This window comes from Apus apus, chromosome 3 (genome assembly GCF_020740795.1).
Source record: "Apus apus isolate bApuApu2 chromosome 3, bApuApu2.pri.cur, whole genome shotgun sequence".
NCBI classification, from domain to species: Eukaryota; Metazoa; Chordata; class Aves; order Apodiformes; family Apodidae; genus Apus; species Apus apus.
In genome coordinates, this window is record NC_067284.1 from 32,079,386 (window position 1) to 32,099,785 (window position 20,400).

A 20,400-nucleotide genomic window follows, 5' to 3' on the forward strand; every position below is an offset into this window, starting at 1 on the left:
GCTGCAATACTTCTCCCCATTTTTATTTCATTAATTCAAAGCTATTTAATTTCAGAATTCATATAAATTGATACAAATATATTTCTTATGAAAACCAAGGATTATCACACAGAATGGCATTAACCATATCTGAATTATCTAAACCAGGGTATTTAAGAAGAATTTATTCAACTATTAATTACAAGGCAGGATTCCAAACCCCAATTATCTACTAGCATTTAACCTCAAAGTTATTTCTAACTTAATGTTATTTTAGACATCCTGATCTGGGGGAGTAGGCAGGCTCCCCACCTAAGCTACTCTGAACTTCAAAGTTTAGATACTTTTACATGTAATTCCCCCGAAGTTCTCTGCCAAATGTGCTTGAAAAGGACTTAAAACTGGAAAAATATCAACCTAAATCCAGAGCACAGCACGAGGTTATGGGGAATCTAAGCCCAGCAGTTTGCACACTTGCCTGAAAACAGAGCTGGGACACTAAACTTTTGTTCCTTTGACCCTTTATGTTTTTTTAATATGATGTCAGCTGGGCACTACAAAATATATATATATACACACCCCATTCTCTGGGTAGGTAGTCTACCTAAATTATTGCACAAAAACTTAGCAATATAATTGCAATACAGTCTAGGTACCTAACTTATGGGCTTGGTATTCCTTCTGAGGACAAGATGCTTGCTTATCTGATTCTGCAATGTCTCCCTAATTAAGTGCCTACAATACCTAATTACTTATCATATTAGGCATCTAAAGGAGGTTATTTAGGTCTTAATCTAGTCTGATTTTTAGCACAGCTAAAATCTTCATCAGTTGATTGCTGGCTTTTATTCTTAACATGATAAGGATAACCATGCATTAACTATTTACCTCATACTTTTAATGTACATTTCTATTTTTCCTCTTTAAAAAAAAAACACTCAGTTTTTCTTCAGAACAACAGTTTTGTTTATTATTTCCCCATAAATGCACTATTTATTTTTGTTCTAAATTAGATAATACATCAATAAAGAAAAGGTATTAACTCAAATAATTATTTTTTGAAAGCAAGCTTATCAATTAAACTAAAATAAAGCCAAAATTACAATGTGGTACTACTAAATGATCCCTAAGCAATGTATGTAAGCAATTGCCTTTGTTCTCTGAATAAATTAAATACATTATCTATCACATATCTACAAATAAATGAAGAAAAGTTTTAAACACTTTTAATTTAACTGTTCTACTTCAGATCAAAATATTTTTTAAGAACCAAGAACAAGTAATTCTTTCTGCATGCATTAAAAGCTAGTTTGGAAACTCTTCTGTGTATTAAAAAAACACAGGAAAGTGCTAAAATATTTAGACTATTTTTTTTAAAGTGTGAACTATTTGAAGTGGATGCATATTAATCCAAGTAATTCTTTAAAAAAGCACTCTCCAAAGAATAAGTAATGCAACAGCTTTAGGGACACTGTCATCACGCAAGTGAATTAAAACTGTACTTAAACTGATACATTTTTCAGCCTTACTGGTTTTGTTAGAGATGCTTAGAGAACATTAGCCTGAAAAGTATTTGCCATGCAAGAGCTAAAAGCAGCTTGTCAAAACAAACCTCAAGGCTAGTAATGAGCATTAGTTTACAGACAGCCCAGCATGAAGCGCCAGTATGATAGCTTCTGAAATGACTCTGAAATAAGTGAATAATAATTTACAGAAAGTGGCTGTACCTGTCTGTTTTTGTTTAACCCAGACTTACACAGCTTTGAGAGAAGGACAAAACAGAATTAAAAGAAACAACAGCTTAAAGTGACATCACAAAGGTTGAACATACAGGTGACATGCTTTGAAGTAAACAGAGGAAATCACTGTTAAGCCAGAAACAGGGTACTTTCATAAGGTGATGAAACTTTTAAGATAGGCCTTAATACTACACATTTAGTATATGCTATACAAATACTATTTTCTTTTTCTTTTGAAAAAACTACTCCGTTTTGCAACTGTAAAAAGAAGTTACACTTACTGTCTTTTGTTTGCATAAAAGTTTTACATTATTTTTCTGATGGAAAATCCTGCTTTTAACCAAACATTCATCTGCCATCTCAAGATTATTAACACCAATGTATCTCAAATAACTTTGAAAATTTGTATGTAAATACACTCACATCCCCCCACCCTCCACCCCCAATATAAAAAACCTCCAATGCCACACAGTTCCATTCATGCTCAAACTTCTGAAAAGCACTTCCAGTTTCTTAAAGAGTAGTGTATGTTTATCTACACTACACACTCTGGGCCATGTTAGTTCTCATTCAAAGCACACATACTACATCTTAAGGTATTACATATTCAATGCATTATGAAAAAAACATTTAAGCAAAGTAATTAGATCACAACAAGCTGCATCCTAACAAGTCACAACTGACACTGTAAAATAAAGCACACAATTAAGTTTATGACAGATAACCACTGGTAATGCTAGTTTGATTTCTGACTTAACAGGGATAGTATCAACAGATATTGGTATCACTACAATTCAGCAATAAGCACTTCAGAAGAGCACTCTAGAAGTTTTTGCAGTTCCTGTCAGAAATAACCATTGGTACAGTAAAGTCAGCAGAAACGCATGTTTGCCTCCATCACAGATGTGCAAAGGCAAGTCTACTTTCCTTAGTGACTTAAGCCTGTAATTTGCGATGTACCCTCATCTTGATATGCATACATATTTGTAAACTTACTGGTCTAACACCTGTGTTTTGATCCACTTGGTAAAGAACAGCAAACTACAGTCTGAGATAGACAAGTTTTATCATTAGCAATAGAATTAAAATACAAAAGGTGCCAAAGTCAAATTACTGATACTGGGTGACTGCTCTCAAAACATTTCTGATTTCAACTAAGCCAACCTCAATTTACACTGATTTTACATGACTAACATTAGGATAAGAAATTTCAGAACTCAGTCAACTCCAATCTCAGATTGACAACAATAGCAGGGCCTTTACTAGAACACATAACATCCTGAACACAGCTCTGCCAACTCATGCAATGAGTAGCAATGATGACCTTTGTAAAAAAAAAAAAATTAAAAAAAAATTGATATTCCTGAATAAACTGGTTTTTGCCCTGTAAGACTTAGAACATATAAAAGAAAGCTTATTCTCTATTTTACACAGACGGAAAATGGCAACATTTCTGGCTCCTTGCCAGATTTGCATGACAGACATCTTTGATTCTACACACTCCTCTTGCATTCAGTCATTCAACCAGTCACACATCTTGGTGTTCACTAACTGCAACATCCTTGTCTCTAAATTGGAGGGACATGGACTTGATGGATGGACCACTAGGTGGATAAGGAATTGGCTGAATGGTCACACTCAAAAGTTGTGGTCAACAGCTCAATGTCCAACTGGAAACCAGTGATGAGTGGTGTTCCTTAGGGATCAGTATGGGACTGGTGCTGTTTAGCATCTTTGTCTGAAATATGGATGGTGGGATTGAGTGCAGCCTCAGCAAGTTTGCTGAGAGCACCAAGCTATGTGATGCAGTCAACACGCTGGAGGGAAGGGATGCCACCCAGAGGGACCTGGACAGACTTGAAAGATGGAACTAGATGATCTGTAATGTCCCTTCCAACCTGAACCATTTTATGATTCTCTGGCACCTTGTGCAGTCTTTTAGTGTATTACTTTGCATGCACCAATCCATTTAATAAGTAAAAGCTGTATAATTTATATAGTGGCAATGACCTATCAAATAAGAGCTACCTAAATAGCCGGATCAAATTATTGCACCAACTGCCTCTGAATAACTGCAGTACCTGTTTCCTCTCACAGAAACATTAGTAAAGTCTGCAAAAGAAGTGATTATAGAATAGATGAGGCATCCTGTCAGCCATGCAGAATGGTTTGGGCTGGAGAGGACCTTACATGTCATCTAGTTCCAATCCCTCCCTAAATGAGCAGGGACACCTCCCACTAGACCAGGTTGCTCAAAGTCCTGTCCAACCTGGCCTTGAACACTTCCAGGGAGGGTGAATCCACAACCTCTCTGGGCAACCTGTTCCAGTGTCTCACCACCCTCACAGGAAAAAATTTCTTCCTAATATCTAAACTAAATATACCCTATTTCAGTTTGAGACTTTCCCCTTGTTCTATCACTACATGCCCTTGTAAAAAGCCCCTCTCCAGATGCCTTCAGGCACTGGAAGGCTGCTATAAGGTTTCTCTCCAGTCCTCTCATCTCCAGGCTGACAACCCCAACCTGGAGAAGAGAAAACTATGCCCTGACTAACAATATTTCCATAAACTACCCAATAGATTTTCAAATATTCAAAATTTTAGATTTATACTTAGGTTAAATATTGCTAATCCTCAGAAAAGTTTATGATCTGATGCACTGTACTACAAAGATATACAGCAGTATAAATTAAATGCAAATATACATCTAATAAAATCCTCCATTACAATTATTTTAAACAAAGTTTCTTGTTAATGTTCTAACTCCTTGTTTTTCTTACCTATAAGCCAACAGACTACATAACCTACACGAGTCTCTTAAATTGCTGCTCGAAACTGCAGCCTGTGTGTGCTTAAGATACACGCTCAGAGTAGCAAGCGGAAAAGCAACCACATCCAGGTCTGCCACTGGAGCTCATCACTGATATGCCCTGAGAATACATCCCAGTTTTCCTGTCCTGTGCCCCTTCTCACACTCACAGATACACACTTCACCCACCACTCAACTACTTTCTCAAAAGTCTTTACTTTTTCTTCTTGGACTGCCAAGCTGCAAAGGACTGGGAAGAGAATGGGATACTGAGAGAAGGAATCAAACACAGGGAAAGCATCAGCATCTCCAAAAACATACTACCAGAAAAACTTACCCCAAAGTCATTCCTTCACACAAGATAGCTAATGACCTGGAAGAAAGAACTTCAGGGTACATTTTTCATTGTGTCACCCATACATGGGTGCTCAGTGAAGGTTTGTTACGTGCAATCAAATACAATTCTGGAATTTGTATGGGGTTTGGATTTTTTTTCCATTGCACAACAATGGAAATACATTTTTGCAATTCTTTACTAGAAAGCAAGATCGAACTATAACTGTAGCCAACAATCATCAGAAGTAAGTCTTGAGCATGATGACAATCATATTAAATTCTTCGCTTTGGTAAAAAATCAAGATTTTCCATTGATTCCCACGGAGAGGGTTAAAATGGATACTCATAAAGATGACATCTTTTTGAGAACACTTAGAATAAAACAAGTCAGAGAAAAGTAGACGTTAGCGTTCTGACTCAAGAATAAGCCCATGACCAGCATTTTTTAAAAATATTTAATATTTCCATGGAAAACTGCTCTATACTGTGTTAACTTTTATGCCACCAATGAAAAAAGAAGGGATCAGATGAGAGAGCTCAATGAAGCGGGGAAAAATCACAGCTACTTCTTTCTAAAATCTAAGCATCGAATGACCAGCTGTCATTCTTCACTCTGTTTAGCTACCACAACACTCTTTTTACTGAAAGCTCACCACAGCTACTGAGAAAGGTAATGGGAAAACTACAGGGACAAATACAATACATCTTATAAGTGAAATATTAGCTCTTAAAACTCACTCAGGAACTACGTTAGTTTTCAGCTACTCTATTTGCCCACCAAAGCCACTGATGCAGTGTTAGTGAACTGCAGTTATGATTAATGCAGACTCATTACTGCTGAAAAAGCAATGAGATGCTAAAATTTCCACACCACATGACTACTCGTTTACCATTGAGGGGTCTGTGGGTGAAGGAAGCCCCTCATCAGCATCCTCCTTGATAACATCCTAACAACAACAAAATATTACGGTTTGGCTAAAATGACCAAGGGCTCAACAAAAAATATGAAGTAAACAGTGAATGAAAATGATCTTGTAATAATACATAATTCAACAGAAACACATTTTTTTCCCTTACGTGATTAAAAATTTTGCCAGCTTTTAATATCCCTGCTCATTGTATCAATATCCTAGAAATAAACTGATTGAGAAGTAAGACTTTTACTTTTTTAGCTTTCCTTAACTCTTAATTCCTTTTGAGCAGCCGTATGTTAGTAAAATACTCTTAAATGGGATTTTTTTTATTGTATAGGAACTTAGAAAAGTCTGATTGTTTTCCCTTTTCAATGGGTAAATAAAGTTGAATTACATGTACTTACAAAACCAAGCTACAACTGACACATACTTAAGATAAAATGTATTTTGTTTTACTTAAATATTTAAAACATTCCTTTTAACCTTTTAGTTTGACCTTCCAATTTCTAGCATTCTCTGCAATATTAAAGGATGCCATTTTATAAAATTTAAATATAAATTTACAAATAGTATTTTTTTTCTTACACTATTATACTATATCAAGTTCTTTATGTAGTAAAACTGGCATTTTGATTAAAATATTTTCCTGCCAGTATTACTGGGAATAATACTCTTCTAATCTTCATACTTGGACGTTAGAATTGGTTTTCCTCTCTAAGTAATTTCTGCAGTTAAAACAAAATACATTTTACATTACATGTGAATAACACCTTTGCTTAAACTATTTGTAATATAGTTTGTACTTGTCAATAGTGAATAATCATTTATAAACTTTATTTTAATTACTCACTATATTTATCATTTAGGTTAGTATTTTAATTATCCTTCAAAATACTTACTAGGCCATTGTTCTGATCTCTGGACAAACTCGTTTTTAGTGGTGGACGTGAGATGAGATGAGAACTGCCAGGGTAATACCTTGGCATGTAAAGATATGGGGCAAAGAATGGCTATGAAAAAAAAAAAAAAAAGTAACAAAAAAAAAAGGGACAAACAATTACACAAATCAAAATGTAATAATAAAATAAAACTTATTTTAACAAAACACAGCCTCTAGTTGTGCTTAATAAAGTGAAAAACAGCAATTACTAATAGGTTTATTTTTTGCATTGAACAGAATTCAAACAAAAGCTCTGGAGTAAGTTCTTCGAAGTCCCTCAGCACCAATGTGTGCTCTGGCATATTCTCAAGGAACAGAGTTGGAGTGGTTTTGGTAGCTACACTCTAACTTCTGTTCTGAGTATGGGAAAAGGATAATTTAAGGATAATTTTGATAATTTCACTCTCTTGGATATGCTAAACCCAAAATCAGATACTCAGTAAAACTTGCAATGTTTCATAAAACTGTACTAGAAGAAATGAATGTGATGCGTAATAGCATCACTACAACTCCCCACATTTGTGGCAAGCAGTCGGAAGGCTTCCACAAAATAACAGATTTTATAAATCTGTAAGTAGATCTTCATAGCAGAAAGTATTTGAGCTTTGTTTTTTGGAAATACATCAATGCATGTTGTTCAATACAAATACCATTTTAAAGGACAATGTTAATAATCTTAGAATATAAAAAACTTTTTTTCACATAGAAATAATAACAGTTAATGCTAATCACTATTTTTATAACCAGGTTCCTTTTTATCCCTTTTTTAATAAAAAACAAATTCCAGGAAATAAACATTATCCAAGTTTCCTAAAGTCACCAGCACGTGAGTGCAAAGGGTCCAAATGAGAACTCAGGTTTTTAATGAAGTCACTTCTGGAAGATATAGAGATGTCAAAATTACAAATATACTTCCAGAGGATTCCACATGCTCCAATATTTCACGTTTTAAAATCAACTGTAAAAACACATTCCATGAAATTCCCATGCTACCCACTGCCATGCAATAAAACTTCTGTGTGCAGACGCACGAGGTGTGCATTTAAGAATTATGAACCTCATCACTGGAAGTGCAGTATGAAGTACAAACTGCTGTTCCAATATTGTGACATTTTAGTTTGACCCATCTGTGAATTTGATTTGGGTTTTGAAATAAGCTTTAATCTCCGTTGCAATTCTGTTTCAAGGCAATGTAATGGAAAGCAATAGAGCCTTTCCTAAAAAAAGCAGAATCACAGTGCTCATTGCTTTCAATTCCTTACCCAATCCTTAAAAAAAACAAATATAAAAACCACACAGAAAACTCAAAATAATGGCTGTACTAGAGATTTCTTATTTTTCTATGCATAGCATTAAAAAAAAAAAAAATATTATCCAGCTGCTTAACAAAACAGATCATACTATTTGGTTTGTGTTGCTGCACATGACAAGATTCTTAGTCTACTGCACTGAATTCAGCACACGTAATTTTATGACTCGATGGCCAACATATAAGGGAGGGATAAAATTTGATGAAGTATTCCACTTTGGATTTGCCTATACGGACTAAAAAAAACCTCTGCATTCAGAAGCAGCTGTAAATGAACTGGGAAATTAAAGTTTCATTCCTGTGCATATCCATTACTTAGATAGCACATGCTGCAAGTTTGGTTCAGATTAAACAGGTAGGAGAACCAATGCCTAGTCCTTGCCTTACATTTATTAGTTAGTAGAGGATGTCTCAAAAAATTCACTGATTTAAAACTCTTTCACTGTCATAAGACACAGATCCTATGGTATTTTATGGAAATGTAACCATCTTCAAAAAAAGTTCATGTTATTTCTGGAATAATTAAATGTCTCAGTTTTCCACTACCAGCTTAAACCATTTGGAAAATCCTCAAGTACAAAATGCTTAATGATCAAACCCCACTCAAGTGAGTATCTCTCAGTGCAAAGACAATCCTCTGAAACACAGAGTGAGCACCTGGTTGTTGGTTGTGAGACACCAAACTACAAAGCAATGAAAAAATCTGTAAAATAAGGCAATTATCCAGAAATTCTTTCATAATTTCTAATTATGCTTTGAGCCCACTTCAGTTACTCTTCTGTTTCCCAACCATGGGATTGATCCTCCATTACAGGCTTCAAGTCTACAGACTCAGTCTTCATTTGAAGTACAGTAATACAGATGTGAAAACATGAGATCAACATAACTACATGTTGGGCTCTTTTAAATGTATGTAAATGTAAAGCTCTTCTCCAAGTTTGCAGATAGCCTACAAAGCACGTGTTGCTTATTGTTTTTCCAAGATATCAAAGAATTTGCTGTTCTTTTGCAAAAAATGTCTTCACAAACCATAATTTCTGGTTCCCACATAGGAAATCCCAATGAAACTTGCCTACCACTCTGATCTTCCCTGTAAGAAACATGATATCCACAATGATTCACAATAACAGCAATTTTGAGAAGCTGAACCTGAATCCAACTTGTAGCCAGACCTTTACAACAGTGTTAAAATGTACATGTCCAGCACAGTCCTATACTGACAGCCAAAGTGCCAAGCTGGAGAGCTGCCAAATGGGACTACAATCTTTCTCTTACACCTATACAGAGGAAGAATAAGGTTTTAAGAAAAAATTAATAAATTATGTCACTGGAAATTCAAGGTCCATAACATAAGAGCATCTAAAGAACAAAGAGGAAACATACGTAGTAAAAAAACTGGTATTTCCTGAATAGAAACAAACATTTTTCTCCCAACAGGGCAAAGGTTTTTTTCTCTTAAGCATAAATTAATGCTTAAAAACAACAGGACAGGAAACATTTACTGGTCTGAAAAACAGTAATATTCCAGTCTAAATTTTATATTATTGTTGTAAGGTTCTCACCACTTACCTCAGTATGTGGTGTTCATGAGAGTACCTTTATGCCTCCGAAGTAATTAATATAGCTCTTTGTCAATATTTGAAAGTGTGAAACAACTAAACCAATTATACCTTTGAAGGGCAGTATAAAATTTCAGACAGAAAGGCCAAAACAGAATTATTTCAGTCTTCATGAGACAAAAAAGTAAGGATGCCTGAAAATCTGCATATGCACTTAATACTAACAAATACACTGATTCTAAGAACAGCTAATGACTCACCAATAATTTATTTTTAAATGCTTATTAAGAGTCAAAAAAACATACAAGTTTTCAACTGTGTATCATCCCATACTTTAAACCTTGTCATGTACAGTGACACAGACACAAAAGTTCCAACTAAACACCTACTTTAACAAAGCTGAGTTAGTCTCAGCACAAAGATATACATAATAAGTATTTATCAGAGTTGGACTACTTCAAAACTTATGTCATTAAAAGTCATTTTCAACAAAACACTGTATTGTCACTGTATTGAGGGTATATAAAAATAATTTTAGTACATATAACTTAAAGCTATGTGTACTCTTGTCTGCCTTAGTTAACAGACACTGATTTAGGAATGACTCAATCTTCTTTCCAGCTCATTAGCTTAAATATTTACCTACAGTCAGATCTACTTAAAGCTGAGGACATCTTCTGTACACATAAGGAAGCTATTACTTTATCAGCTTCCTTCTTTTTTTTCCCTGATAATAGAAAAAAATAGTAAAAATTTAAAAATACCAAATCCATTCCGTAAAAATGGAAAATTTAGACTTGATCTGACCATACATTAAGTACTTCATTAAATTTTCAAGTGAGCCATGCCCAGGACTATGTTTTCTGAGGCCCCAAAATAGTTCAAAAATGTATGTTTTGTGTAATTTATGCTACGTTTCAGGAAAAGATCCCAGAAAAACTTTAAACAGAAACAAAAAGTAAGACAGATAGACAGATATACATTCTTGTGATGTAGCTCCCCACTTGAGTCTCTGCATGTTTTAACCAAAGTCACCAAAAAAAAGTTGGGATCCCTTTCAAAGTCTGCAAGCAACTATGTGAATGATTGAGCACATTTACCTCACAAAAATAGAAAAAATAAAAACGAAAACCTGAAATATCCTACAATTGGACAGCATCTCACAATGATTTGATCTTTTTTCTCCTTGTGTAATATCTTTTCCTGATGAAGCCTGCATGGGTCTTTTAGCACTCTACAGTAGGCATCTGCAATATTACCAGATTAAATCAAAAGAATGATAATTGGTTCTCGACTATTTACCCGATTGTAAAATGGATGCTGAGGTCCTGTCATACCACTATAGTAACTGCTGTGAGGTTGCGGTGATAAAACTCCACTATTGAAAGGTCCATTGAAGGAGGTTGTAGAAGAGCAAGCTGATGAAGGCTGACTGAACAGAGATGTTGCTCTAGCAGGTGCCTCATGTAAAGGCAACGTGGGGTAAGGAAGTCCTCCAATATTCATTTGATCTCTGGCAGCACGAACGTCTGAAAAATAAAAATGCAGAAAAGAATGAGATTTTGCTTGAAATCATACAATCATAGAATGGCTTGGGTTGGAAGAGACCTCAAAGATCGTCTAGTTCCAACCCCCCTGCATAGGCAGGGACACCTCCCACTACACCAGGGTGCTCTAAGCCCCATCCAACCTGGTCTTGTATACCTCCAGGGATGAGGCATCCACAACTTCCCTGGGCAACATGTTCCAGTGTCTCATCGCCCTCACAGGAAATAATTTCTTCCTAATGCCTAATCTAAAGCTACCTTTTTTTAGTTTGAGACTGTTCTCCCTTGTCCTACTGCTACATGCCCTTGTAAAATGTCCCTCCCAGCTTTCCCGTAGGCCCCCTTCAGGTACTGGAAGGCTGCTGTAAGGGCTCCCTGGAACCTTCTCTTCTCCAGGCTGAACAACCCCAGCTCTCTCAGCCTGTCTTTGTAGAAGAAGTGCTCCAGCCTTCTGATCATCTTCATGGCCCTCCTCTGGACTCGCTCCAGATGGCCCATGTCCTTCTTATGTTGGGGGCTCCAGGACTTGACACAGTACTACAGGTAGGATCTCACCAGAGCAAAGTAGAGGTGAAGAATCACCTCCCTTGACCTGTTGGGTCACTATTCCTTTGATGCAGCCCAGGACACAGCTGGCTTTCTGGGCTGCAAGCACACATTGCTGGCTCATGCTGAGCTTCTCATCAACCAACACCCCCAAGTCCTTCTCCTCATGGCTGTTCTAAATCCATTCTCTGCCCAGCCTGTATTTGTGCTTGGAATTGCCTTGACTCATGTGCAGGACCTTGCATTTGGCCTTGTTGAAATTCATGTGGTTTGCATGGGCCCACCTCTCAAGTCTGTCCAGGTCCCTCTGGACGGCCTTTCTTCCCTCCAGCATGTTGACTGCACCACACACTTTGGTGTCATCAGCAAACTTGCTGATGGTACATTAAATCGCACCATCAATGTCACTCACAAAGATGTTTAACAGTGCCAACCTCAATACTGATCCTTGTAGAAAGCCACTTATCACTGGTCTCCACTTGGACATAGAGCCATTGACCACAGTTCTTTGAATGCGATCATCCAACCAGTTCCTTGTCCACCAAGTGGTCCACCCATCAAGTTCTTGTCTCTTCCATATAGAGACAAGGATGTCACATGAGACAGTGTAAAATGATTTGCACAAGTCCAAGTAGATTACATCAATTGCTCTTCCCTTATCCAATGCTGTAGCCCCATCACAGAAGGCCAGCAAACTTGTCAGGCACAATTTGACCTTGGTGAACCACGCTGGCTGTCACCAATCACTTCCTTATTTTCCATGTGCCTTAGCACAGTTTCAAGGAGGATCTGTTCCATGACCTTGCCAGGCACAGAGATGAGACTGACTGACCTGTAGTTCCCTGGGTCTTCTTTTTTTCTTTTTTCCTTCCCCTTTTTGAAAATGGGGGTTATGTTTTCCCTTTTATAGTCGGCAGGAACTCCACTGGACTGCCATGACTTCTCAAACACAACAGGTAGTGGCTTAGCAACTTCATCTGCCAGTTCTCTCAGGCAGTCTCATCAGACCCCATGGCCTTGCACACCGTCAGGTTGTTTAGATGGTCTTGAACCTGCTCTTCTACAGTGTGCAGATCTTCCTTCTTGCAGCCCTTGCCTTTGCCCTCTGTGACTTGGGCAGACTGGCTTGAGCACTTGCCCATGAAGATTGAGGCAAAAAAGTAATTGAGTACCTCAGCCTTCTCCATATCCTGGGTAACCATGTCTCCTGTTTCCTTCTGGAGAGGGTGCACATCTTCACCCGTCTTCCTTTCATTGCAAACATATCTACAGAAGCTTTACTTGTTGCCCATAATGACCGTGGCCAGATTTAATTCTACCAGGGCTTTAGCTTTCCTAACCTGATCCCTGGCTGCTCAGACAATTTCTCTGTATTCATCTCGGCTACCTGTCTTTGCTTCTACCCTCTGTAGGCTTCCCTTTTGTGTCCAAGTTTGTTCAGATGTTCCTTGTTCATCCATACAGGCCTCCTCATGTTTTTGCCTGACTTCCTCTTCATTGGGACACATCACTCCTGAGCTTCCAGGAGGTGATCATTTAATATTAACCAGCTTTCCTGGGCTCCTCTCCCCTCCAGGGCTTTATCCCACGGTACTCTACCAGGCAGGTCCATAAAGAGGCCAAAGTCTGTTCTCCTGAAGTCCAGGCCAGTAAGCTTGCTGTGTGCCCTCCTCACTGCCCTAAGGATCTTCAAGTCCACCATCTCATGGTGGTTGCAGCCAAGGCCGCCCTTTGTTCACCAGCCTGTCCTTGTTGGTGTGAACAAGGTTAAGCATATCACCTCTCCTTGTTGGCTCCTCTATCACCTGGACGAGGAAGTTATCATCAATACATTCCAGGAACCTCCCAGATTGCTTATATCTTGCTGTGTTTTCCCTCCAACAGCTATCAGGATGGTTGAAGTTCCCCATCAGCACCAGGGCTTGTGAACATGAGGCTGCTCCTATCTATCTACAAAGGGCTCATCTGCTTGGTCTTTTTGGTCAGGTGGCCTGTAGCAGACCCCCACTATAATATCCCCTGCCCACACTTTAATCCTGACCAGAAGGTCTCAGTTCCTCATCAATCCCCAGGTACAGCTCACTAGCTACCTCCACCTGCTGAAGCAGTCTTCCAATCAAGAACACTGGACCTGCCTCTCAAAGAGAGTATTCAGTCTAGTATGATCTGGCTTTTCTAGGAAAGCTACTAAGTGAAACTCAATGGCCCGTTACTGAAGTCAAATCAGACAATCTGAAGGTCTGATCTGATGAACAACTCAGGGTTCTGCATAACATGCAAAGTATCTCTACTTAAAATAAAAAAAAAAATACAACTGTAATTTTCCATTTACTTGAAAGCACACGCACCTGCAATGATTTCTCGTAGCTTGGGATCTAAGTTTACAGTACATGGCAAAAAAGTTCTTACGTCACGTGCGACTAGAACAGGTGTTCGTGAAGATAAAAATACTTCAAAGTTCCGTATATCGCCATCAATTTCAAGCAGAGGCTCAACATCTTTAGTTGTAGGAATGTTCTTCGAAATTCTGGAAGGGGAGAAAATTGGATAAATCATAAACCATGTTCATTAGAGTATGACTTCCATTTGCCTAGTGATATTCTAGGGTGAAATACTAATACACTTCAAACCATTTTCACTGTAAAAAGAACAATTCAACATTTTCTAATATGCAAATAATCTCCAACTGCTAAGTAATCTGATCTAATCGTACACTTCAAGGAAATCTCAAAGAAGTCATACCAAAGACTAAAATCAGATCAGGAATTTATAGATCAGTAACATAAAATCCAAAGTAAGGGGAAGTTAACATGTGTCAACATTAACTTGAAATATCTATACAAATTCTGATACCGCAAGCAGAAATTCCATGGTTAAAAATCTTATTCTTACAATAAAATTTCTTGTAATAGGAACACTCAGGCATCTTAAGACTGATGAAAACCCAAGTGAGCACGATTTCATAATAGAAAGTGGAAAAAATGGCTGCCTGCTTTCAAGTAATCAACTTTCTAAGAGAAGAAGCCAGAAACAGAAGAGAAAAATGAAACAAAGAGACATGATCCATATAAAGGACTGCTGATGCATTATGACTATTGACAAGCATTAGTGGGTTTGGCTGTTGGGTTTTTTTGTAAGCAGTAGGACATAGGATAGTTTTAAGAAGGAACAAGAAGGATTAAATGCTAGCCTTGTGGAAGTTTATTAAAAGCTCCTATCAAATGCAAGTGATGGAAGCTAACACAATTGGTCAGATGGATCTAACTTATTTGGCATCTCATCTTGTAATATCATGACTGGTATCTCATGTGATACCAAATGAAAAACAATAATCTAAATTGAAGATTACTAAAATGAAAAAAATGTTTCTTGTAGTCAGTACAATAAAAAATTGAAACAGTGAAAGAATAGTTGACTTGGTTATAGTAATGACTTCAAAGCGACTATGACAGCACTCTATGTGGATACCAGTGAAGTAAGCACACTAATTTAAAGTAAAAATAGAAAAAAACCTTATAAAAAAACCCAAAACAAGCCCCAAAGTTTCATATAAATACAATATTAATGATGTTAGTTAATAGGTTTTCCCAAAGACATATGATCACAGTTCCATGGAAGGGGACAACTTAGCATAGCATAGACACGTCAACTGCTTTGTGAGCTGCTGTAACTTTCTAAAAATAAATTAGCACAGCACGAAGAAAGTGTAAGAGTTTTCTCTGATTACTGAACAACTAAAGTAGTTAAGGCAACTGTCAGTGCTGTTATGGTGGAAAAGGAGTGGACTGACATATGGATGGAAAGGGAAGAAGGAGCCCTTATGTACACTCAGGAACCTATCAAAGTGCAACCAAGAATCTCCTACATTAAATAAATATGCCCCCATGTGTCTTTCAAGAGAAAAGAACATAGCACTTAAGAAAGAAATCTGCTTGCAATTTAATTATATTTTTAATACAGCTAATAAGCTAAACCTATCACTAGCTGAATTATCTTACCTTATTTCATAATGTTAGCTTATTAAAAGCAATGATTTTATTTTATCTTTATTTTTAGATCCTCCATAAAAAACAGAAGTTTATGTACCATGGGATTACTCCAGAGACAACAGCAGCATATATACACAGAATATTTAGCATTTAATGTTAAAAGAAATAAAAGAACTGAGGATCAATGCTAGATGGTTGAAGTAAGTGCAACTCTTTTACATTAAAAACATTTTAATTGTGTCTTTGTCTTTCAGTCTTATTTTTTAGGACAGTCTTGCCCTATACTAAAAGCAGAATTAACAAATTTTACCAGAAAACATCAAAACGGATCATGTACCTAACACATGGAGCATACTATCACACTGCTTTCATAAGCAGTATCTACAAATACATTCATGCACACTGAAATGTTACTTCTAGAACATAGGAAAATGTAACATGTAAAGTATAAACGCAATTGTAGCCTATTTTATCAAAGGTTCTGATTATGTAAATCATTATGAGCAGTCATCTGGATGGCAGTGGGATTATCCACTTTGGGGAAGTTCAATGCATGCAAGGCTTCAGAGGCTCCAGCCTTAAGAGATTAAACGGTGGTGCTTCTGTAACAGGAGAAACTTAACACTTAGAAGCAAGTTACAGGAATGGAAGGAATGGAAACAGCTCATTCCTCAACGGTGTTTAAAGAAACATAGTAGGAGCCAAAAGTGATCCTCACCTCAAGGAATGAATTGTAAAAAGGAAAAAAAACAAAAACAAAAAACAAAAAACACAATAGGAAGAACATCAGCAGTATCAAAGTAAAACTTGTGTATTCAACAAAATCTGAGAAGTGTGTATTTTACACCAGTATTTAGCTACTACCTTACATTCTTCCATTTCACCATATGTAAAACTTTAACTAAACTGACTGTAAAAAAAAACAAACCCAAAACCACTAATGCACATTTTAGCTATATATATTTACTGTGAGTATTCTAGAAAAAAGTTAAAACACTAGCAAAATAAAAATTAAATAACTTTTTAAGTCAGGGACTGAAGAGTTAAGAGTGGCCTACTTCAACACTTAAATCTACAAAATAAAAAGCCAAAAGAGAATGTGACATAGATTTAAATAAAACACACAGCTGATGAATCACATGAAACAAATTAGCTGAATTTTAATGCCAGCTCTACTTAAGTCTGAATGCAAACAGTGTTCTGAATCCAATGAACAAAGCTACTGTTCAGAAGCCAATAGCCCACTGCTGGTGTGCAGATTGAAGTTCCTAACCTCCTCAGCTCAATGTCTTAAACTATGCCTTTGAAATAAATATTTATGTAAATGATAATCTTTTGGCAAAGACCAACAAAAATCTCATGTGCCTGTACTTCTCAGATAAAAAAAGAAAAGGTTAGCATGTCAAGCACTTTAGGAGTTACTTCTTCTAAAATATAAGCACGTGGATCTAGAAACAAAGCACTGTGAACACCCTGTTCTCATTTGGGGGCTAGATTTTCCTAATTTTTCCTGAAATTATTCTTTAAACCAGGAACATAAAAAACTGTGAGTGTTACAGAATGTCTGTTTCCATAAGAAACTACTTGAATTTAAAAGGAATGAGCCCAAAACAGAACATTACATTGACAGAAGAGTACCTTAACAATTCATTCCACTAGTCTGCACATGTCCTTTCCACGTGCAGCTAAAATTAAAAACTGCTTTCTGGGTGGATTAAGTTATATGCCAACAACGATGGATTATTTCTGGCTTTTTCCTCAAATAAAAATAATTTACTGCAAGTACATAAAGGTACATCATCTTCCCTTCAAGAGACTGAATTTGCTCTAAAGTTCTTCTAGTTTATGTTCACCTTGCACTTCCACGACTTGGAAAATAACCACCATGGTCCAAAAGTGGGTCCAGCACTGAACACTGCCAGCACATCTCAGATGCTAAGCTGTTGGGCTATACGTGACACAGCCTACCTATTCTCCACCTACTACAGGTGGTGGTCGCCACCACAGGATCTGGCTCTTCACCACCCAATCAGGTGGTGGTAGATTGGCAGTAGCATCAGCTACCTTTCTCTATGCTGAAGGCTGTACTGTGCCCATACTCCCTGTCTGGTTGGTTATGCCAAGTCCTGGAGTATGCCAACAGACTCTACCACCTCTTCCTTCAGCCCCCAGCCAGGAGGCTCAAGGCCAGTTCCCAATACATTGCAGCTGAGTAACTCAGGATCAACTGCGGTGGTAAGAGCTGCAAGAAGCCTCACTGGAGGCCTCTCTTGCTTAATTTGAGAACTGCCTTCCAGCTCAGGTCTTTGCCCTTGGTCCTTGCCTGAGCTACATACAAAAATACCTTACTGGTCGTGACCTTGACTCACTAACTTGGTTTCCTGGCTTGACCTAAAACGTACCTCATGGCTACAGGCCACTGGGCTGTCTGCTGTCCCTAGTTATTGTCACTGAACCTGTTTTGATCTTCCTGTTTGGCTGTTGTCGGACTGCACTCCTTGCTCATGAGGACAACAGCCTACCTGTCTTGTTGCCCTCCTCAGTTCCCAGTTTGCCTTCTCTCAGGGAGCAGCCTGCCCTCCTGCTTCCAGATAGGTGCAAGTCCTTATACCCTGAAGGGCCATTCTCCCTGCTCTTTCCAAACCTCTCTCCCTGAAGGTGAAAACAAAGAAACTACAAGTCACTCTTTGCACACCTAGATTTTTTCCCCCTCCTCATGTGTTTACAGGAACAACTATGTGGACCAGAGTAATTTAAGTTTTATACTCCATAAGAAGCAACAGATCTAATTAATTTGTTTTAGTTAATAAATAGAGCACCAGAAGACGTGAGCGTGAATTCATGTCATGTTTTATCTATCAGAAGGCTTTTACATTTTTCTCGATACAGTTTTAGATAAAAATGTTGCTTAAAATAACAAAATAACTTTTCATTAAAAATTACACAAGAAATATTTTTTCACAAGGTTTGATACTGAGAAACAGAAAAATATAAAACCTGGGCCACTCTGGAATGCAATACGAAATTCAGATGCTTAACAGTCTGCTAATTAGACATCTGATCTCTAATACCTACAAATCAAATACCAATAATACAATGCTTTGCTCTGACGATATTTATCCTGTTCTTCTCATGTGTGGTTGGTACAATGACAGCATATCTTCATGCCTAAGGGTGCATTCTTTTTAGATGAAAAGCTCTCATGCAAAACGCTCCAGAAAATTTGCAGTACTATCAATACATCAAGAATAATAATGCAAATAATGTTTCAAACTGAAATTTGCAACAGGTTATTTGGACACTGAAAAACAGCATTTGTTCGTATGCATGCTTGTATAAAGGCAGAAGTAAGAAGTCATCACATACTCAATACTGAAACATAAGGGAATCTATGTTTTATCTTAACAAAGACCAAAAAAGCTCTATAGTTTGATATTTCTATTTATACAAAAATCAAAAACGTCTCAGCATGTATTAAGCAGTACAGAGACTTCACTGAGCAGATGCAACAGCTATTTAAAAACTCCTATTATGGTAGGTATTCAGAAAAGCCTGCTTTGCAAAATTGACTATCCAATTCAAGTAACAGTAGATAAAGCATCTCTGATTGTACCTGCTTTTTTGACCATTTCAGAAAGAAAACAATTTTGATCCTTAAAAGATTGATATTTACTAAACTAATCTCCCACACCCAGTATCACGCACTCTCATTGAGTCATAATAAAACCATCTAAATTTAATACGATTTTCCAGAATACACCCTGCACTGGCATTCTTTACAATCAAAATGTTAATACAGTTACAAATGCATGGACTTATGCACAGCTTTGCAGTGTTAACTGAATTACAGAAGGCAAAATAATTTTTAAAAAAATCAATAATTTATTACACAGGTGGAAATGCAGCAAAACAGAGTAGCACAGCAGAAACTAAGACTCTCTGAGCTGCTCTGTAAACAAAATGGAATTATGTCTCTCTAACTGACAAGTCCATCAAGATCACTCACACAAGTGAAACATAAGAATATTGTATTAATCTGGTTTTGGTATTTTCATTTCTGAACATCAGTTACAAAGCTACTTTACGACTTTATGCAGGGATTCTCTTATCCAATACCTCCACCTGTAGGACACTGGAAATTCAGCAAATATTTGCAGGTTGTCCAGCACTACAGGTGGCCATGGTTCATCCTAGTCTCCAGCACAGGATTCTTTTTTGGGTCTACATTACAGCATACAGTTAAACCTCAGGACCCGGCAAAAGGACACTCCTCCTCCAGAAGTCCGTGGCAAATATTTCACTCACAGAATCATGAGTTCCACTTCTCAGAACAAGTCATGGACTAATCCATCAAACTTTTGTAAATGCTACCCAGAAATGGAATGCAAAAAGGTACAACTGCTATGCTACATTAATGGCTTAATAACTAAAATTCAGGTCAACCAGGACCACAGAAATATTAATTTCTGCACAGAGCATTTGGATTACCTGATCTGTGCCTTATCTTGCCCTTCTGAAGCAGCTTCTTATGACCAAGTTGATCTAATGAAGCAAATTCATTGTATGGGCATATGAGCAAGCTGTTGAAAGGAATACTAGAGCATCAGCTCTAAAAAACTTGATTTTCCATGCTACTGCTCAGTGGTAGGCTTTTACAGCAATATGAGACAAAAGTCCTTCCTGAACCTGAAGCAAATATTTTACCTCCTCTTTTCTCCTGCGATAGGTTATAT

General features: G+C 37.2%; 1 protein-coding gene across 6 annotated transcripts in view; it reads right to left on the minus strand.

Annotated features, from left to right (window-relative positions):
• KIDINS220 (kinase D interacting substrate 220) overlaps positions 1 to 20,400 on the minus strand; it is a 76,400-nt gene that overhangs the window by 8,793 nt on the left and 47,207 nt on the right. The window contains exons 23-27 of one of the 6 annotated variants that reach the window (XM_051613393.1): positions 14,027 to 14,205; positions 10,888 to 11,114; positions 6,677 to 6,787; positions 5,754 to 5,810; positions 1,707 to 1,739 (exon numbers count right to left, since the gene is read on the minus strand). In XM_051613393.1, the coding sequence (XP_051469353.1) occupies positions 1,707 to 1,739; positions 5,754 to 5,810; positions 6,677 to 6,787; positions 10,888 to 11,114; positions 14,027 to 14,205 (607 nt within the window). The remainder of the gene's footprint in view (positions 1 to 1,706; positions 1,740 to 5,753; positions 5,811 to 6,676; positions 6,788 to 10,887; positions 11,115 to 14,026; positions 14,206 to 20,400) is intronic. The other 5 variants (XM_051613389.1, XM_051613388.1, XM_051613391.1 and 2 more) reach the window with 5 other exon arrangements.